This window comes from Phallusia mammillata, chromosome 5, assembly GCF_965637545.1.
Source record: "Phallusia mammillata chromosome 5, kaPhaMamm4.hap1.1, whole genome shotgun sequence".
Classification (NCBI taxonomy): Eukaryota; Metazoa; Chordata; class Ascidiacea; order Phlebobranchia; family Ascidiidae; genus Phallusia; species Phallusia mammillata.
The window spans coordinates 6,829,853-6,851,875 of NC_137256.1; the positions used below are offsets into that span (position 1 = coordinate 6,829,853).

The 22,023-nt window shown below is 36.1% G+C and overlaps 3 protein-coding genes across 4 annotated transcripts; 2 read left to right on the forward strand and 1 right to left on the reverse strand.

Moving 5' to 3' along the window:
* Positions 1-24: 24 nt before the first annotated feature.
* On the reverse strand, positions 25-8,386 carry LOC145229007 (ATP-dependent RNA helicase DHX58-like). The gene is made up of 21 exons (XM_080094245.1): positions 8,214-8,386; positions 7,076-7,198; positions 6,819-7,005; positions 6,263-6,450; positions 5,786-5,859; positions 5,673-5,723; positions 5,416-5,614; positions 5,171-5,342; positions 4,869-4,971; positions 4,627-4,770; positions 4,242-4,407; positions 4,083-4,178; positions 3,635-3,795; positions 3,204-3,348; positions 2,985-3,142; positions 2,846-2,930; positions 2,233-2,403; positions 1,507-1,664; positions 1,119-1,267; positions 714-758; positions 25-553 (listed from the first exon to the last, which is right to left on the reverse strand). The coding sequence occupies exons 1-21, from the start codon at positions 8,314-8,316 to the stop codon at positions 223-225; spliced, it is 3,009 nt and encodes a 1,002-aa protein (XP_079950371.1). The 5' UTR covers positions 8,317-8,386; the 3' UTR covers positions 25-222.
* A 1,300-nt stretch (positions 8,387-9,686) lies between these two features.
* Positions 9,687-16,002, forward strand: LOC145230193 (uncharacterized). Of its 2 annotated transcripts, XM_080095580.1 has the most exons (13): positions 9,687-9,875; positions 10,171-10,262; positions 10,433-10,504; positions 10,692-10,770; positions 11,049-11,121; positions 11,212-11,615; positions 12,014-12,192; positions 13,283-13,394; positions 13,650-13,698; positions 14,052-14,261; positions 14,750-14,789; positions 14,870-14,954; positions 15,296-16,002. In XM_080095580.1, exons 1-13 carry the CDS (start codon positions 9,781-9,783, stop codon positions 15,411-15,413), a joined length of 1,608 nt encoding a protein of 535 aa, XP_079951706.1. In that variant the 5' UTR covers positions 9,687-9,780; the 3' UTR covers positions 15,414-16,002. The 2 variants fall into 2 exon arrangements, with proteins under 2 accessions (XP_079951706.1, XP_079951707.1); XM_080095581.1 differs by lacking the exons at positions 14,750-14,789; positions 14,870-14,954; positions 15,296-16,002 and adding an exon at positions 14,636-14,743 and having other exon boundaries at positions 9,692-9,875.
* A 1,754-nt stretch (positions 16,003-17,756) lies between these two features.
* LOC145228809 (uncharacterized) lies at positions 17,757-22,009 on the forward strand. Its single transcript, XM_080093997.1, has 8 exons — positions 17,757-17,867; positions 18,253-18,438; positions 18,837-18,935; positions 19,377-19,565; positions 19,888-20,022; positions 20,563-20,727; positions 21,152-21,457; positions 21,907-22,009. Exons 1-7 carry the CDS (start codon positions 17,813-17,815, stop codon positions 21,451-21,453), a joined length of 1,131 nt encoding a protein of 376 aa, XP_079950123.1. The 5' UTR covers positions 17,757-17,812; the 3' UTR covers positions 21,454-21,457; positions 21,907-22,009.
* Positions 22,010-22,023: the final 14 nt, after the last annotated feature.

A 22,023-nucleotide genomic window follows, 5' to 3' on the forward strand; every position in this document is an offset into this window, starting at 1 on the left:
AAAAAGTACATGCAGACATATATTGTTTGCTTGTTTTGTGTATGACTTGCCAATTAACTGTGGAAACTGCAAAACACAACTTACAAGAGAGCTGTTTCGACATGCAGTTACAACGTTACTTACAAAAGCACCATAGCATGTAAAAGTATCTACATTGAAGTAAGTTCAACATACACTAAAATGCAAAACAAACTATTGCACAAAAACTACAAAATGTGCCATTCACTGGTTATTGACATCTGCTTCACACGATTCGAGAACTGTTTCAAGATTAAGGATGTCTGGCACAAAACATGTGGATTGCCATTGTCGAGGAACTTGAAGGAATGTGGGGTCAACTGGATCCACGATTCTAAACCCATCAATTTTCATGAGTGGATAATGCAATATGCCTCTCCACTCCGCTTCAATTCCCCATGCTTTACCACATGTGACACAAGAGATTTTGTTGGTTTTGTTCCAATCCACACCCATTGCTTGAATTTTGGGATGAGTTACTGACTGGTATTTTGTTTTGAATTCATCAGAGATATTGATGTACTTTGCACCATTCCTTTATGCAGGAACATAAATTTGAAATCACGAAATGTATACATTTTACACTGCAAGACTATGTATTAACTTGCAAATTATATGATGGTTTTAATACATACATTCAAAATTTGGTTGTTGGATAGTAAGATACTAAAATATTACAGGTTAAACACACTTACATGATTGAAAACAAATCACCAGTTTCTTCTCCATCAATGACCCGCCTAAAAAAGTGCAAATTTTGTTGCAAAAAGTTTTTGGAAATAAAACTGGTTAGCTACTGCTAGTTTTAGTCCTGCTGTCTAATGGCACGAGCAAGGCTAAAGTCATCATAAAAACATGGACAAACTAGCACTATCCTGACACAGTATAGACCTGGACAGAATGAGTGCACCACTTATCTACCAACTCAATCGTTTGTCATATACTTTAAAGTGCACAACTATTTCCACTTAGTCAGTATTTTAGTGTACACAGTAGATAAATGAAAAAAACCACACATTCCTTGATGCAAAAAATAATGACCACCGAATTTAGCATGTTATCATGATAAATTCAAGATTATCTAGCAGGTTATTTAATACCGGATGTCTTTCGATGAACAAACATCCACTCTGCACTTTCTGCATTGCAGACGAAGTTCCTTTTTAAAACATTGCTGCTGTTGCCTTCTCATTATTCGAGCAATACTCCGTTGATATTGCATCACAAACTTTCTTTGCAATGTTTCCAGCTGCAAGAATACAGGCATTAAGCACCATTTCAGTATAACATGAAATATTGTATAGCTTTTGCCAACTTGCTTACCTATGTTTTCTGCATATTGAACTGCATTAAGGACATGCCATATATGCTACAAATTACTGTACGCACAGGGCTTAAAATTTTGGTAACAAAACTTAAAATTTTGGTGACAAAACTTACAGAACAAGGCTACAATTCATTAAACAATACATTATTTTGAACAATTACTTGTTCAACATACTTGGCTTTGTTTGTTACATAGTCATTTTGTACAGCTTCTGTGGCCTTCTCCATCACCATAACTTTGTACATATTTTTCTCATCTTTCTTTTGTACATCAGCAGTAGAAAGTTTCACCACTTGACCCTCTTTATCTCTTACTCTCCCTGTTTAATATACTCAAATTAACTTATCATAGCAATTTCAGCAATGCAAGGTAACTGCTGTGTTACAGCATTAGTTAAACCAGTTGGTTTCAAACTTTTTCATTATTGTTTCAAAACGGCCTATTGCCATTATATCAAGGGCTTGCGGTCCTTAAGCCTGAATGTGTATTTTAGCAAAACACAAGTTGATTTGCAGAATTTTAGCTTTTTTATCCATAATTATGCAAAACAATGATCAAAGACAGATTGTGACATCACCGACAAGACAGAAAACATTACGATTGTGCGCGAACAATTGCATTTTTTATAGCTGAAACGCAATAAAAGCTATTGTTTCGTATTGGAGACAGCCTATCTTTATTTTTACTTTGATTTTAACTTATTCAGTGACACAAACTGATGCCAAATAAGATTATAGAAGTTTGTCAACATTTTCGCCGACCCTGCAAAATTGGTTCACAGACCCCTAAAGGAACGCAGACCCCAGTTTTGGATCCGCTGGGTTAAACCAAGTGATTAGTTAAGCTTAAGTTTTTTGCATTGCTTGGAAAGTTAAAATGTAACAGACCTCGTTGTTGTACCAAACTAATTTCATTTTTGCTGTAATCATAGCAGAGAACCATGCTACAGTTTTGCACATCAATGCCTTCTCCTGATGCTTCACTGGTACAGACCAAAATTTTGTGTATACCATCCTTAAATCCATCCATGACTACCAATTGTCTTTGTTCATCCATGCCTTCAATTTAAATACATACTACTAGTATTAAAATTCTGTTTTATTAAAATATATCATGTATACATACTTATAAGGAAAGACTATTAATAATACATAACTGAATTAGAAACAATATGTCAACAATTTAGCTACATGACTAAACACAATAAGCAACATGAAATGCATATGTGAATGAAAAACGTGGAAACCATTGACTTAGTTTACATAATCTTTGTCCATTGCAAAACTAACAATATTTTTTTTAATACTGTTTGAGCAACAAAGGAATGAACTTCAAAGTATCAAATTAAAAATTATTTCTACTAGTTTGAGCTTCATAAAAAAAATTTTGACAAAAAATGTTGTCACGTATATATTTGTACATGTGATTTGGCAGAGACTTTAGAAATGATTTTAAAATGTGGTGTTAGTGAAAAACGTTTTTGACGTCTTATGCAATTACCAATTTCATCTCGATTTCTTTGAGCAGTTCCCACAAAATATTCGGCATTAAAGCACTTTAGCTTGTCATGGCTGTTCATCCAATTCTGCACCAACTAAGTGTTTACTTTTGTGCTTTCCAAATAATATTTTTCATTTACCTTTATTGCTAAAGTATGTTGCCTTTCTTCAACCATCACCATTACTCTTGATTCAGGAAATAGATTAAACTGTCGAACAATTTCCTGTTCAATGAATTCCAAATATTGGTTCTGACACTGTGGCTCAATGGCTATTTTCTCCAACTGTGGAACAAGTTCTGTCAAAGCAGTTAAAATTACTAGATGCTAAATCCCTTACGACATATATGCATAAACAACCTTTTAATTCAAGAAAGAGTTTTTGTTCAGTCTCATTTTCCACCTTGGCAGTTAGTTCTTCTCTTTCCTTGAGATATTTATTTAAAAATTTTATGCAATCTTGCGGCCTCAGTTTGCGCTGCATCTCGAGACCTTTGCTGTATTTCTACAGTGATAGCCAGAAAAAATGCTGTTAATGTTACTATTATTTAATTGATCCATTTTAATATATAAGTTTGCCACCTATTTTCAAAAAAATATTGTTGGAATAAATATAATTGATTCTTTATTAAACTATGTAAATTTGACATGGCAAGTTTAGACATTTTTGGGTTTGTTGAAAAAATTCAAAAATTTTAAAAATGAGAAAATATGAAATTTCAAGGTTGTTAATAGATACAATGCTTAACAGGTGATGGAGACAACACACATAAACAAACATGTCTCAACACCTGTAAGTAGTCACTGCAAACATGTGCATCCCTCGGAGCAGGAAACTCGGACTCTTCCAGTAATTTATCCAAACTAGCGCAGTTCTGTTCAAATTGAAATGTTCCTTTCTTTAAGTTTTTGAAGTTTTTAAGCACAGGGCTTGTAGCGAAGTATGTATAAACTGTAAAGATAAAAAAACCTTAGGTTGTATGTGTAGTGTCAAAAGTAGTTATTTCATAGTCAAGTTTAGTCTTGATGAAATCTCGCACAAGTCTTTGAGGCAAAACGATCTGCATTTTTTGTTTATTTACTATTTTATTGCTTACATGACTCAATTCAAAGGCCTAGTGATTGATTGTAGTCACTACAAAACTCTCTCTATAAAGTGCAAAAAAGTCTCTAATATTTTTTTTAAATTTGTCCTGTGTAATCCTTATTTGTAATATATTGCCACATTTAAACACATACCATCTAAATCTTCAAGAATTGTTATTATTCCATTCATAGTTTTGTCAAGTTTCATTGTAAATGAATTTTCTCTTTGTTCAGGCAATCTAATTTTTCCTGTGAATTTTCAAATGATTTGAAACATTAGATTAGCAGGAATAAACAACCCAAAAAACTTACTCTCTGTAGGCATTGCCACATACTGAAGAAGCTCTTCTTTGTGTTCAACAACAGTTGCTATTCCACCAACTGCATTGAGATGTGCACAAGGCAGCAAGATATTGATCTTAGCTTGTGCTAGGCTGGTGGTTTTTCCAATCCCCAATGTTGCAGTCAAACCTATTACCTAACAGACAGTAAAACACATGACATAATTTACATCAGAAAGACCCTTGAAAGAAGGTCAAACAGGGTTCGAAACATATACATATTTAAACAAAATAAAAACTTACACACTGAATTGACAAGAGCTTGCCATTATCTTTATAAATATTATTAAAGATCTTTTTTTTGACCTAAACTTGTTAAATAAACACAATATTATAACTATGAGGTCATGTTTTACTTGTGGCAAACAAAGTGATCTTCTTTTTTTTAGATGTAGATATTGTCTCATCAGTCTGTTATATGGACTCATACCAGTACAGTGATGACATTCATCAAACACAAGAAGATCAAAATTCTCAAGTGAGACCTCTGCATCTTTTTTCTGCAAATAAGTAGCATTAATAAAATTGAATCATTGTGTTTTTTCACAACTAGGGCTAAAAAGTAAAATTATTTTATGTTGTGTTTACTGTTTGGTACCTGAATCGCATTCAATATGACTTGGGGAGTTACACACAATACATCAGTGTTGCCCAATTTGAAATAAAGGTCTTCTTCAGAGCGACCATGCATGCAGTCAATTCTATGCAACAAATTATTATTTTTGACATGTTGTAAATCTATAAGTGTAAAACATTTGGGGAAGTTCAGAGGACAACTATACATAAAATTAAACATATCATGTTGAATAATTGGATGAAAAATTTTTAGCACTTGAAATCCAAAACTTGCAAAGTATGTACACAAGACATGACAGTTCATATTATTATCAACATTCTCACAAGCAGTCGCTGTTCCCAAGATATTGTTCAAACTTTTCCATTTGTTGAGTAACAAGGGCAACACTGGGTGCAAAAAATACAACTTTACATCTGTGCTTTCTTTTAATGTTTCTTGATGGCCTATCTAGTGTCCTCTTTATCAAGTGAGCAGCTATCAATGTCTTTCCACTTCCTGTATACCCACAACATAAATGTTTAAAGATAAACTGAAATTCTAATAATTTCCTTTAAAAAATAATTTATACCTGGGAGAGCAAATACTATAGTACTTTCCCTGCCAGAGACTTTCTTTAGGAGTTCCTTTTGATAACTTCTGAGGGGAATTTCATTGATTGATTTTTCAAGTAAATGAACTGTTGATGTTGGATGTTGAGTAGGGGCCGCAACACTTGGTTGGTCATCTAGGGTGTTTCTAGGTATATTTGTTTCTGGACTGAGGACTGACTGCAAATAACAATATTAAGTGCAAATAAACATTTCCAAAAAAACACATAAAACTTACTTTAGGTTTTGTAGCCAGTTGTGTTTCCAACAACTCGGGTTGGTTTTCTACCTGAAGTACATGTTATACAAAACATAAATTATAATGAAAAGAAAAAATAAACAGAACCATACTTTTAACAAAGAAGTAGGGGGTTCATTTACTTGCACTGTGGAAATGCTTTCAACAATATCTGTATCTTCAGAGCCTTGTGAAACAAGAAACAATGTTAGGATTTAAGTTGCACAGTATGTACATGTCAGCAAAAAATTGTAAAAAATAATGCAAACTTTTTTCTTTTCTTTATTCATTGTATTTATTGGACTGTAAGCCACTGATAAAGTTTTTATCCTACAGTTTGTGATAAATCGTATTACTATGAATCAATAGTATGCAACATCAGCATATGTTTTAACACCTTACAACTAAAGGTTTCTATAATCAAGGGCAGGTAAGAATCAATTAAATACAGTATTTGTTTCACTTATCAGAAAGTATTACTGTGATACACAAACCAGATGTTTCATTTAAAGTGCATTAAATTTAAATTAGCCTAATAAGCACAGTTTTAGGCTAGACTATTTGCTGTTTAGCAAAAATTCAAGACTAACCAAACTGAAAAAGTCTTCCCAAAGCATCAGCAATCAAGCCATATCCTTCAGACTTTCTTAATTTGTTTTCTTTGGTATGTATCCAAAACCTTTTTTTCCATTCTGGATCTTTTTTGGGAAGCACTTCAAAAATTTCCCACAAACCAAAAGTATTGCCACGCTGTTCAACAACTGCATGAAGTTGGTGCCTGAAAAAATTGTTTGTTAACTTAAACATATTGTATCTTTGTGGGACAAATAATAATAAATAACAAACCACCATGACCATATCTGACATGTTTCGTACAAATATATTTAACACATTATATCAAGGCACTTGGAGAAATGCAAATAAGCACAGCAAGTAAAAAGAATGTATTAAAAAAGCCTCCTTCTAAAAAAGAACCAATTTGTTTTATGTTTAGTATTTTTGAACTCAAATTCATTACTGTAATTAGCTTCAAAAGCTACAATAACTTACAATAAAATAAAGACCAACAAATATAGATTACAGTCTGTGTTTATTAGGTTATTAGTTACTAAGCGAAGTTTTAAAATGAAAGTTATTCTTATGTACCATTCATGATCAGGAAACAAACTTCTGAGATCATACAGAAAATCCATTGAATTTATGAAATGCAACTTTGGAGAAAGTTCGTGCATGGCTTGTTTTAGACGAGGTAAGTCTTCAAAATGGGATATGTACTCTGTGAGATCTGGTACACTGATATCTTCAAATATCAGTTTATGCAACCAATTTTGACCTAAATAATTAAAAATTGTTTGTAACAACGGAAAATTAACAAAACCCCCTACTGCTTCCATTTTAGTCACCTTCACATGATTTAAGTCCTTCTACAAACTCAGTGTAAATATCTTCATTATTCGATCCAAGTATGATTTTCATGAACTCTTGAGCCTGCAGATGGCCATCAATGTTTCTTAGTTGACGAAACTCTTAAAAAATGGAACAGATTTTAAAGTTGCTTTACAATTACCTAAAACATCAAATCAGTAGAAAATATATATACTACATGTAAGTTTATGTTTCAAATCACTAGTTTGGTGAAAAACAACATTGGAATGGAAAAGTAAGATCAGCAACAGCAAATGGAAAATAAATACTAACAGGTATACATTCTACAGCAGAGTTTTTGAATAAATCCATACTTGATTACATTCATAGCAAAAATACAAAACATATTTATGTGGATAATTGCAGTTGCTATAAAACAACAGGTGAAAACTAGCTGTAAAAAATCTGACAACAATACAATTACTTTTGAAAAATATCAATTTCTTGCTACACAAAATTTTTGTTCGAAACAAAACTTTGCTTGTTCACTGTTGTGGATGTTTGCTGTGGAGGACATAACAAACCCTAATGTGTTTTATTTGAATGATTTATATTACACTGTTAAACTGGTGCAGTACCCTCTATTTTATTACTCAAAAATTAAGCATTTGGAAGCATAATGATACGCCATGATGACTAAGTACTTTGCCCAACTGCCAAGGTTGTGGGTTTTAATCCTGGCTTGGCCATTTGTTTGAGCAAACAAACTAAAGCAGTTGCAGTTGCCCTCGCCCTGACTTAAAAAAATCAAACAAAAAATGATTTCACCAACATGTGGCTCCACAGGGGACTCATATATTGCATGTCAACAATGGCCAACGACAAAAACGAAACAAGCCTATGCCTAGTCTGCCAAGCCTCTATAGGTAAATTTTAACTTTCTGGACCTTTAATAAAATGTACCCAATCAGGACTATTGTGTTTGGTTTGCAATTAAGTAGTACTTCTATTATCTCACGATTCCCTAGCTTTGCAAGGGCTCAGCACAGGCTTGTATAGTTTTACATGGCACATTTCACTCAAGGTGTGTCACCAAATTTGTAATTTAGTGCAAAACAGCTAAGCTAAAGATTTGATAAAAAAAGATAAAAGCAATAAAAAGATTGTGTCGACCACCTTTCCGAAACGACGGCATTCTTTCTGCAACTTCCAACGGACTTAAAAAGTTTTCTAACAGTGGTTGCCAATGATGTAAGCATGCTTTCAGTTTCTCATCCATTATGTACGAACGTTATTGACACTGCAACCAATAAACGTCGGTAAGTGATTAGCGAAACTACAGACGCGAAATAGGGGGTTTTCCCCAACCACAAAACTCGTCACAGCGCTTAAAATTTCCATTTATGGCTTTGTAAAGTATAGTGTTTTGGGTAGTTTAATAATTATAATGAAAGTTCGAACACTTGTATAGTATAATGCATAGTATCATTGGCGAAACACACATATCAAAACCCCTTTACCTTTTTTTTCTTTTGTTCACTATGTGTTTTACTGTTAATTATATTAACTATTGGCGTTGGCTTGTAAGGGCAATAGGGGGCATTTGCCTTCCCTCTGGAAATTTATTTTACCTTAAATTTACCATTTGGTGGAAAAACGTAATGAAAGAAAAAGTATCAGACTCAAAAAAGTGAGGGAAAGAAAGTCAGTGAGTATTTACTATCTAAACAAGGGAGTTTAACGATGTTTGGCTTGTGGGGGCGGCCGTTTGGTTTTGTTGCACACATGTGGCCCGCTACGATTGTGTAGACTGGGGCCAGTGTGTTCCCACTGTCCAGTGTGTTTCCCAGTTCCGACTCCAGAGCGTAGAGTGCGGAGAGTAGAGTAGAGTTCACTCTAGTGCGTAGAGTTCGTAGTGTAGAGTAGAGAGTGTGGAGTGTGCACAGTAGATTCGTGACTCCAGAACGAAGAGTGTCTAGACTAGAGTGTTTTATTAAACGAAACGCAACACCTTACATAGCGCAAAACACGTGGTACGAAATTCAGCAGGGAACACTAAATCACATCCCCAACGCACAAACACGAAATTTACATACGCTATACGTTTAACACATACGCTATACGTTTAAATGACTTTGGGTAATTTTAGAAGTTTATGATTGTAAATCAAATGCTTTCGCATGTCAACCACTACAGGCTTATTAATACACGCTGGTCCTGTTTCCGTTTTATACAGTATCTGGCGTTTTGTATGTAGGTGCTACGTTTTGCCCCCTCTTGCAAAGTTTGGCATGCTATTTACCTATTATAATACTATACTGCTGAAGTTTTATGCGGGCCTTCCATCGTTTTTCAGATCCCAAATTAAGTCTCAAACTTCGTACAACTGCTATGTTATGCCGAGTTTAAAATCAGGTCACAAGTTTTGCCAAAGATTGTCCGAACCCGGACTAAACCTGACCCGACTAACCACTCTGCTGCGCTTTGCAGAGCATTTACGAAAAACAAGTGTTTAAACCTAAAAACTAAAAAAGTCAGTCTGCGGTTGGTCTCCACTTCAAGACATCAGTACCAACAATATTTGAAGGACAAAAATATTTAGTGAAGCCGATGGCCTAAAGTACGATTTCTATTTTTGCTCCGACAAATTTCCCTGTCTGCAGAAAATTTTATTGAAATGGTTTTGTGTGTGGTCTAAGTTTGAACAGGTGGTTTCTTTAATGCACGTTTAATTCACTACACAATGCAAGCAACTTCGCCGGGCAGACGCCCAGTATTTTCCTACACAAAGATCTCAACTAAGCCACCGTTCACAACTATTGCAGAGCAAAATTATTGGTAAGTTTTGATTTCATATGTATTACGATTACGTTAGCAAAATCCAAAATGTAAATCTGTGTGATATGTTTTTTAATATCCAGGAACAACCACACAACATTTATTTATGGTACAATTACTGGCTATCTGTAATGCACTTCGGATATGTATATGGTAGAAGCAAACTTTGTACTTTAGAGAAACAAAAGCCAAAAGCATTAAAACTTAAAAATGAAATGTCATTTGTCATTGACACAATTGCAACATCAATCTGAGTTAGCTTTTTAAATATGTTTTTTACTGTGTGAATTAACAGGGCACATCCAGCTTCAAATCCTGCATTAAATTCAATGAAAGACAAGACATATTTATCTTACAAGCGTCGCCCTAAAAGTTCAGGCCTATCAGGTCAGTTTTAAAATGCACTGACTATTATTTAAGCTGTTAAATAAACTGCAACACTGTTTTGCAAACTATTTATTTAAAAAAAGATATCAATGTTTTGGTGACATGTAAACTGCCAACCATAAACTTAAACCTAGTATTTGTATACCTTTTCAATGTTTCTACACAAACAGGTCCTAATCACATTCCAGAACGAATTCAAAGACCCAAGTCCAGTTATATACCAAGTGACAATGAGATTTGTGGTAGGCTAGTTGTTTTTTTGGAAATCAATTTTATTTATTTTTTTAAATTTGCTTAATGAAAAAAAATATTTTAGTGATAACATTGTTCAGCAAAAAAAGTGACAGTAATAGCATACAGAAATGGTTGCCTTACAAACATTTATACAAAGTTTATCTGAAAAATGACAATGGCTCTATATTTGTTTAGTAAAAGGTGACAGATACCTTCATGGGCCAACCTTAACACCAGACCAACATCTTTCTCACCAGTCAACCAATGATTCTGGGTATTTTTGCAAACATTTACACATATTTGCAAATTAATTTGTTTCTTAACCATTTTGTGCATTTAAAAAATAGAACAGAACCAATGCTAACATTTGAATTATTCTTTATGACTTGAAACAATTTTTTAAAAAAATCGCTGATATCTTTCCTTTTGAGATATGTACTGTTTTTTTTTTCTAAAATCTATTTTTATGTTTATTTTGCATTGTGGTGTTTTTCTTACTCGTTGTTTGTTTTATGTGTAGGTAAATTTCAAATTTAAAGATTTTGTTTATAGATCTTCCACAAGATGTCCAACTCCAGACTATATGAAAAACATTTACGATGAATACTCAGATAATTTTTGTGAGGTAAGCTTCTTATGACGTAATTAATGTTTCAAGAATTAGAAAGAATGTTTCAGTCAGTAACTAACGCTTACATTCTACACTTTTCTACAGCACTTGCTTTTGAGAAGGCCACTTTACAAGTCTTTGCCAAGTATTTTATCTAATGATGATGCACCAAGTGAATTTGGTTCTCAACAAAAACCAGTATCTTCCAGAGAGTCACCAAACTGCACAGAAAAAGACCCCTTATTGAAGTTGATTCATGCGGAGACAGTGGGAGAAATAAAACCAACTGAAACTATTAATCCTTCCAAGGACATTCCTCTTTGTAAATTGGAAAAAACAAAAGTGGCAATTGATATTACATTGTGTGATAGCAAAGGTTGCATAATTGGGACTGATCCTGGTCCGCTGCCATCACCGGAATCTGAAGAATTGGAATTATTTTGTGAACAAACAAATCAATCATTACTTGATGATGATTTCCGTATAAATACCCCACCAGGTTCACCAAGGTATTAGTGTTTGGTATAAAGATTTTTTGCTGGTTTGTTTGAAATGTTATTACAAATAAATTTTCAGTTTCACACACTATGATAAAACGTATCAGCAAGTAAAATACAGAACTAAAATGTAATCATGTTTTGAGTATATGTTAACAAAAATCCATTGTTTCCAAATTAAATGTGTTCAATGAAACAACTGATTTTGTCTATTTATAAAATCAAATTTGGTTATCTAAGTTTGAAATGAAGCACATGGTTGTCTAATAGGTTGAAGTATTTTGTTTTTAATTTGCTAGTTTTGTTTTCGTAAATTTTATGTTAGGCATCTCTCAATCCAAATTTTGTCTAATTTGATTGTTATGTCCTTAATTTGACACAAGCATGAAAAATACCAAACTGATTTGCAGGGTTAAAATAAGCGGTACGCGAAACAAGCGTCGCCCTTCCCGTCACAACAAGCGCAGACCGCGCAATACTTCGAAACGACGAACCTTCGAGCCATCGACGGTGGCTATCGACTACACCGATGCCTTCAACAATGGCTCAACCGAAGCGCCCACTTCAAAAACGACAGAAAACAATACGAGTTCGTTTGTTTTGGCTTCTTGGTTTTGCTGTTGCCAATATATAGAGTACACTGAGGTTTGAAGCGTAGCGTGCTGTAACCAATCAATAGGAACATATTAAAACGCGACCTGGGTTTTCGTTGATGATTTTAATTAGTTTTTAACCAAGTTTCCGCTGAATAGCTTCATAAATGCAAGAACTGGATAGTTACTTTGTTTGTGTTAAAGAAAGGGTGGTGTAAAAGCTGTGTTTTGGTTTGAGATTTCAATCACACTATACTTTATGTATGAAAACTAACTAACTTTAAAAGTTTGCAGTTCTTAAGTAACGAACACCCATAAAAACTTTCAACTACCCTCCTTTCAAACAGAAAAATACGACGCAGTTGTTCCTATAAATTTGAAAAACGCCCATATCCAGCGTTAATTGTTAAGCTTTCACGCTATACAACTAAAGAGTGATCAATGATGTTTCATGTTAGCTTTTCAATTTGCTTATTTTAATCACTTTCTCGGCGATGTATCTTGAGTTTTTACGTTTAATAATAATGCACTTGTGCACCAAACCCATATAGATCAGTGATATCATCATTGTTTTACCTTTTGGAGGAGTTCTGTTTAGTACTGTTATACAGGTTTTTGCAATGTATATAAACAGGCACTGGCCAAACGTAAAATATAACTCATATATTTAGGGATGTGCCAAAACTCCAAATGTTCTGTTTGGTCGAGCACCGAGCATCTCACTTTAATGCTCGGTGCTCGGCCAAACACGCTCGGTGCATTATGACGTCACAAAAAATCCCCTTTCTGCGTTTTAGCTCTACAAGGTCTCTTACGTCACCGGCGGTGTTTTATTGAGCTCTACATGCCCACAAAGAACGCGTTTTCCCACCATCTAATACATTTGAAAAAGCATTCGTTTTATTTCGTGGATACCCTTTAGAACACTAGTTACGTATGTTAGCAGGGCATGAATATGCAAATTTAACGCTCGGGTCAGTTTGTGCAACTACTCGGCCGAGCACCGAGCATCAAAAACAGCGATGCTCGGTACCGAGTACTCGAGTTCTGGCTCGGCTCGGCCCATCCCTACATATATTCTTGCAGAACAAAAAAGCAGCGATGAGATTGTAACACAAATGGCGGCTCTTGGACTTGCGAAACCACTTGATGATGACGACTTACATCTTCTCATGCAGAGAAAAGCAATCCCTAAATTGTTAGTATAATGTGTCCTATGCACTTTTTCAAAAAAAAAAACTGAACATGCCCAATTATTCTTCTAATAATGTATATGTAAACCTCGGCCTATCGTCAATAAAGTTTAAACTTTTGACTTTATGTACCGTTTACTTTAACTGCTAACTATATTGACGATTTAAGCGCTATAGGGGGTTAGATGCGGTTTTAAATCGACTCTTAATGAACACACTGATGCTTGATGCATATTGTACTTAAATAAGTGTTTTTACAGTCAACAGAAAAGAAGATATGCGAGTAAGAAAAAGAACTGCACACAAAGCGTAAGTTTAGCCTAAAAACTAAAGGTTTAACCCGTATATACATACGTGACTCAAGTCTATACAAACGGAGGTAACTGATGTGGCCTTCATATCACTAATGATGGCATGAGCATTTGCCGAAACGTTTAAATAATAAAGCATGCCGCTTTTTACGTGTATTTGGGCCGTTTTTTTCACCATTAAACTTCTGAACAGATCTGTATATGGTGTTCCATATATACATAGACATTTTCGATGATAAATAATATGCTTCAAGTTAAATTTTAATTAATGATATTTTATTTTTTATTGTCCGGTTTGACGCTGTGTAGTCACCTGAACATACGTACTTTACCGTTTTTGTTGAAACTCAGGAACCTGATGTGAAAAACAGAAGTCGTAGGATTCCTATTCAAATTATATCTGATCCTTTCAAATGCGTTGGAGGGCGTTCAACGCCAACAGACACAATACCAGCCCCACGCCAAGCTTTGTCCGCTCGACCTCTAATTAAGCGCCCCGGCTCGGAACGTTGGTTACAGCGACCCGAAACTGCAACAACCAACTTTACTCCAAAGTCTGTGGTGAGTGTACAGATTAGTAAGTAAATTGGGGTCACATGGTCGAATATTGTGTTTCCCATGTAGGGAATTATTTTTTGTTCTGGCTATGGTGCTTATTTAACTTCTGTGATATAGTATGCTTTTGGGCTCAAAGATAGTAAGCTACCACGATGTGGATGAAATTTGGACCCATTGCGTGCGTTTAGTTGCAATAGTTGTAGATGTAGTAATTATTACCGTACTTCATATATTTTCTTTTCAAGTTTCCGACTTGCGAATTTTCGCAGCAATGTGTTGCTATTTGTTGAATGGCTCTGTGGCATTGCAACACTTTCTGGTGTTGTCCGGACATTGGGTAGTCACAGCTTTGTTGTCAAATTATGCCTGATACTTAGGTCGCCAAAAAGGCTAAAAGCCACTGTTTAAGCACCTGTGAACGTCGTGGACCATTTGAAGTTATCTGAGTGCCTTTGTACCCACAACCGCCACTTTCTGTTTTTGTTCCACAGACACCGAAGCAGTCATTTTCCAATTCGTCTAAAAGCTCAGGTAAAGTAACTAAGGTTCTCTTCAAATCACTGACAGCACTTTGTCATAACAAAACCTCAAATGTGTTTTATTTTCTGCAGACGACTCTTTAAACTCCGACGTTCGCCTCATACGTGACAAGCTGCTCAAAGTTGGAGTCCGTCTTTCAGGGAAGAAGCTTCAAAGGTAAAAAAGCAAACGCGATTTTTCTTCACAACGAAACATATACCATGAAATACTTTGGTTGAACGTCAACTAAGTTTTGCTGTTTAATTTCGGCATAATTTTTGAAGCATGAATGTTTAATATCAACTATAGTTATGTGGTTTGATTTAGTGAAACATACACACCTTTTTCTGTTTATCCGTTGTTTTTTTCACAAAAATATATTTTGGAAACCTGGAAAAAACGCCAAGGGTTCCATAACACAAAAAATGTTAATTAACACTGTATGTATTCAACCATTTGGTTGCATAAGATTTTATTATAACATGACCTTGTGACTTTACACTGCCGCTTTTCTGCAGATGCCTTCAGTCTCCGCGAGAAAAGGCCCCTGACGATTGCGTCATCCGCCTACGTCATATGTCGTCTTTGTCGCTGCTCAGTGAGCCGAAACGGTGGTTTGAAGAAGACGGGGATTAGGAGACGTCGAAAAACAACATGGAGATTGGAGAGACTTAAAGTTCCGATAAATTTTTCTCTGCTTAACGCTATTGACTTTTTTTTATATAGCTTTAGGTGTATGGATTGTTGGTATAAGGTGACACTTCTAAATGATTGAGATTTTTAGCCAGTCGTCGCTTTAAAGTTTTGCAAATTACCTGGTTTGTACACTTTTACAAAGTGGCAGGTAACAAGTTCTTATCAATAACATAAATTCTTTACAGCCTCTAAACGCAGCCAAAGGTTTAGATTCCAAATTTCTGTATTTTTGCCTGAAAACGTGTCTGAAACAGATTCTTTTTTGCATTCAATTATCTGCCTACATACCACGCCTTGCCTTTATAACTCTATCATAGCACTACAGTTACCTATTCATTTACCTGGCCTATTAATCTGTTTACCTATACTGTTTCACGGTTTTACGTTCAAGTTCCTTTCGTTTATTTGTCAGTCATTCAAAATGTATACGACGTGAACTGTGACTTGGATTTTCTTTGACGCGTTTCATCTCACTGTGTTGCAATTCGCCAAAACAAGCGGCTACTGTGAAAAAATGTCTTGGTTATATTTCACGATATAATATGTTAGTAGCCTATAGAGCAGTAGTTCTCAACCTTTCATGCACCGTGGCCCCCTAAAAGTTTTTTTTTGATTTGCACAGTTTGCACAAAACTACGCTTTAAAATAATAATGGAGAACCGAAGGTTTGCAGCCGTGGACTTTTGGAGACATGACCTTTCAGTATAGGGCAGTGGTTCTCAAACTTTTTTTGTTGCGACGCCCCTGGACAAGTTTTTCTGGACTTGCGACGCACCAGTAAATAAATGTTAATGAGGAAACTCATTTTTAAAGTTGGGTTTATTGACACAACAACAAAAAGCCACGAAACAGAACTTTTCGGCGGCGCACAGTTTGAGAACCACTGGTATAGGGACATGATATTTCAGATACTCTCAGAGAAATTCTAAGGTTGAAAAACATGGACACGCTTTCCTCCATTAGCTATATTTAATTTTGTTATTGTGAGACCAACGCGTTTAATCTAAAGTGTCTCAATTTCTCAGAACAAAAGAGACATCTAGAATCCAATTAAACGTGACTTATATTTCAAAACAACGACTTTGTACTGATAAAAAATGAAAACTAACTAAAACCGACTTAGCCTACATGTTTTTTCACTTGTGATCATTAAAACCTACAATTTGAAGTGCTTCGGACAATAGGCTACAGCCAATACTTGATTTGCAGAAACCAACCCATACAAGGCAGTTGCACGGCCGCAAAATCAGTAGCATAATTGTTTCTGCGAGGAAACCAACATCTTCAAGTGTGGGTTGTTTACGTCGATTTTTGCCTCTTTCAGTAATTGTTTTGCAATTAAGGTGGGTCATACCCTTATCCTGTTAACTGCCATAATACCGGTCGGATCGACACAATTGGCATTGGACCATCACTAACGAACATTTCTTGCTCAAAGATTCCTATCTCTACCGGTTTTAATCGATAACTTCACTCAAAATAGGTAACAATGGCGAAAACAGCACTGTTATTGCCAAACTCGATCTCTACAAGCTCGAAGAAAACAAAAAGTGCGGAAACCAATTATTTTTAGTGCGGAAACCAATTACATCCCACTTTAAGGTGTTAAAATCAAGTTTTGGCAGTTGTCTTGTTTTGGAAAACCGTGTTGTCGATTGGACTGCGGTACTTGACCTATATACAGACATAAAAACCTGATATGGATTCGTACTCGGGACGTCCTGGGTTCAAACCCCTTGAGAATAAAAAACATGTCGTTTAAAGTGTGCTATACTAGTAACTGTTGCTTGTATTAGTTACACAGACATAAAAAACTGATCTGGATTTGTACTCGAGACGTCCTTGGTTCAAACCCCTTGAAAAATAAAAAAACATGTTGTTTAAAGTGTGTTGTATTAGTAACTGTTGTATGTATTTATTCCGGTAAAAAACATTAGCTAAGCGGCAGGGAGTCAGAATTGTTATCCCCCTCCCGCCCTCGATGCGCCATACTTACGTCAGCGCCTACGTCACTGAACTAGCAAGTTTGATCGTTCGTTCGAACCGACGGCGTCTACTGATTCTAGCACCAGTGGCAAGAAGGTACCAATTGCACGGTTGAATGCAATCACTTGCAGTTGAGCAAACAGCTTCCGAGATTGGTGGTTGTAAGACCTTTTATGTTTATCTAGGTCGAACCACTCAGCCTATATAAGACGCTGTGCTGGTACTTGGAGTACCCACAGTCTTCAAGTGCTGCTTTCGCAGATAATAGTTCTGCTACTGTTGATCGGTTTGCCCGTAAGCTTACGGTGTAGTATGATTTTATTTTTAGGTTGTTAGGATTTGACCAATCGATAATGATGCTTTTATATGGTTTTTGTCTTCTTTTGACTGCGTCTGCCCTCGTTGAAGGTAAGATTCTATTGATTTTTCCACAAAAGTTGACGTTATAGAGGTTTAGAAATTGTTTTCCAATATTAACACAAACACTTTATGTTTCATAGTCCCCCTATGGCTATCTGTCCCCATTTATAAGGGCTTTTCTATCCTGCTTGTTTTGTGTTATTGGAAACTTCACTTGCAACGTTTTAGTTTTGTGTTTTATGATCGTTTGACATTTGTGCTAACGGAATGTTAAATAAAAGGTTTTTAACATGAAGTGACAAAGCGGAAGCAATTTTGGAAAACATTTATCTTTTTTTAGATTTAAACTATAACGACTTGACAACTTTCTAAAAAAAAACAGTTTTTACCAATTCACAAGTATTAATTAATGTTTTTTTTTTTGCTTTAACAGGAATGACGGAAACTTGCACTGCGAGTGGCGTGTCCTATCAAAACGCAGAAAGGTTCACCAGCGTGAAGGCGGACGGTTCAAACTACGCTTGCAGATGCGCTGGTACTAACTGTGTGCGACTGGTTTGCACCCGCAGAACAACTGTCGTCGCCCGTCCTGTAACAACTACACCGCCACTGACAACAGGTAAAATTTAGGGATTTTGCGTTGAACCTATATTTTTGACATGAAATGCCAGGTCGCTAAGGTATAATGCTTGTGTCAAAAACACACCTAAATGATTCTAGGGTTTGTTAAAACACAATGAGCACTTACGGCTGACTTAGCCAAGAGCGCCTTGTTTGGAAGTACACCATAGCTTGAAAAATCCTTCTTCTAGTTGCAGGCTGCTTAGAAAAAGTGCTTTCCAAAGCATCTTGCTGCATTTTTAGCCAAAGGTTTTAAAGAAAACCGAATGGTGAATTGAATGGTGCCTTTGTAGTGAGTTAAGTACTATTTCTGAAAACACACACACTCCTATGTACGCTGTTTCGTAACTCATCTCCAGTTGAGTATAGTTAACTTTAACATGCTGTTTTATATAGACCCAAACGTATCTACAGGCGATGGGGACGCTATTGGTGGAGAAGTTGTGAATCCAGACTTCCAACCCTCTGGGCCCAAACCTGTTCTACCTGTTGCAGGTATGCAACTAAAATTTTTGGAGATTTTGATACTGTGGCATTTTGGTGGATTTACTGGCAACTGACATAACGGCCCTAAGGGACGAAAAAAACAACATGCTTTATTATTCAAACATTTCGGCAAATGCTCAGTTACACCTGGCTAAACGGGGATTCACGTCTATTTGGGCCGTTATTTTCGTCAATTAACTACAATTGCAATAAAACAGGCACCCAGAAACAGTTAAAATCAAGGCAAAGACAAGCTTTTTTTATGTAACATTTGCTGCCTTTGCAAATGCGTTTAACACCACATATGTTTTCTGTTAAACATGATAATATTAAAAAAGGATTACTACTCTACAACCCTTGTAAAATACAATTACTAAGTACACTATAGTAAGGGATTGGAACACAAATTACCGACAGGTCATTATAAACAAAAATTGCTGTTTCTTACAGAAGTGTGTCAACACCAGAGACGGCAGTATGAGATCGGCGAAACGTTTCTACGTGTATTTCGACACAGAGAACTTTGCACATGTAAAATGGTCTCCGGAGTTCCGACGATAGATTGCCAGCCAGCCGGATGCGATTTGCCGAAGTCGCCGACTCGGACGAACCCAAATTATGGCGACACTGGACTAGGCGGTAAACAGGCTAAGTAATTTAGGCAGGCCAAACCTAACACCCTGATGAATGTTCGGACCAAACCTTATATTGTTAGTGCAAGTAAACTCATCTATAAAACATTCATACAACCCTCAGAAATTGTAAGCTTAACAAAACAGTCAGTACTTTGCATGCAAACGTGACTCCTGTTTTGTGCAGACCAAGATTAGTTGATTAATGAATTTTCAAGTATTCGTTTGCAAAAGTTTGATCATTTCGGCATACCTGCAGTTCTTTGATGACCTAACGTAATTAGTACTTTTATCAAACGGCCTCAGATTGTGTTTTAATAATTTTGCAGGGTGCTACGACTCGTGGAACGACCGTTCTTACTACGACGGAGAGCGTTACGACAGAACACGTGACATGAGTCACGACGGATCGATTACCGGGGTATATACTTGCACTTGCAACAACAACTTTATGCGATGCTCGGGTAGGTTTGTCGTGCTTTTATCACGTACATTTATTCATACACGTAAAACAGGTATAAACAGACGCTGTTTCAAACAATCGTGTTTAAGCCAACGTCAGAACTTACACATACACTGTCAGTGTTTTCAAACGCTGTGCTGCGGCACATTGTAAGGCACTTTTGTAAGGCAAGGTTTTTATTTACGTGCTGCGAAATGTCCTTTGATCCGAGTTCCTGCTGACAGCATTTGTTTTAAGGCTTATGACAACCTGTGTGATCGTATTTGTTTGCAAAAGCAGCGTCACTCATCTCATTAAAAATGCAAATTGATCCGTTTGATATAGGCTAGTATGTTAAAACCTATTAAGTGTACCGCGAACATTAAATAACTTGTCAGTCTAACACAAGCTTAAAGAGCTAACGCTGACCAACACAAAGATGCTGCTTTAATTGTAAACATTGTGGTATTGATCTCTTATGTTTTGCTTTTTTTAATATGTTCTAATGTCGTTAAAATGGTCAAATCCGGTACTGTTCGACTTTACCTTGCTGCGTTTACAGCTGTGGACATCCCTTGCTGTGACATGTCGACCGGAGAATATGTTGAAAATGGTTCGATCTTCGTAACAATACACGCCAAATTGCGAGTGAAATGCATGTGCATGGGAGGGCGAGGACGATACGCCAACTGTGTTCCAGTAAACCCCAGGGACAATCGGCCATCAGGTCGGTAGCTTAAACGTTGTTAAAGCCTGATTCTTGTAGCCTACATTTAAAACTCACTAGGCCATATATGCTGCGTATTACCTTTTTTTGCGAAACGAGCAATACGGCAAAGATATAAAAATTAAGACATAAAAAAATAATAAAGCCTAAAGCCAGGCAAAAGTGCTATAACATAATACATATTACAAACGTTGATTCTTATGTCAAAAAAACACAGTTTTAAAGCGGGCAAAATTGTGTAATTATGGTAACTGTATATGGCATTTTTTTTATATACTCTTGGAAAATGTTTTTAATAAAAGCTAAGGACGGTAGTGATCGTTATTTTATTACTCTGGTGCTTATTTCGCGTATTATAGAACACGCTTTTATATTCTGAGCAAAATATACCTTACCAACAATGCGCGACTGTGTATCTTTTTAGTCAGACCAGGTTATCCAACGTACCCGAACGAGCCAATAAGGGTACCGCGTCCTCGACCCCAACCAAGACCCTACCCCAGACCTCGACCCCAGCCCCGACCAAGGCCAGTCTATCCAGGACAGAGCTTCCTTCCAACCTATGCACAAGGCGAAGTGACCGACTGCTACGATCAACGAACCAAACAACGATACTCGCACGGCCAAACATTCTTTCAGAATCGTGGGACATCCACTTGGCGCTGCACATGCACTGTGAGCCCCACCCGAGCCAGTATTTCATGCAACTGGCATCACGCAAATTAATAAAGTGAGTATTGATCATTGAGCCATGTTCTCTTAAACACTTTGTGTGTCGCAATTTACTGATGTTAGAGACAAGAGCTACTGACGCATATGATACAAAAGAAGAATTTGTAAATCCTTTCGCTCATTTAAAACTAGATAAGATGCATACGTGTATAAAAGGTTGTAAATGAAATGACTCAAAATTTTACTGACTCAAAACTTTTGTAACCCTCAAGAAACCTAAAAGAATTTAAGTTAAAAACATCGATGAAAACGTTTCTTAACTGATAACACTTTGGCAAGAATTGGCACTAAGCTAAAGCTTCAGTGAAAATGTCATCATAAAATTCGTTAGTAAATACGCGTTAAAGTGTAAGAAGTTGAGCACCGACTTTACCGCCCTTGCAAAAATGTCTAAAACTTGGGTGAAAAATCCAAATTCTTTTGACCGGTAATTTTTATCGTTTTTAGGTGGCGGTGATTTAGCTTCAATCTCAAAAGGGAAACAACTCAAACAGTTTGAAAGCAACTGCTTGTCGGAAATTTGTAAATAAAAGCTGTTTTCGAGTCGTTATTGTAGTCGTGGTG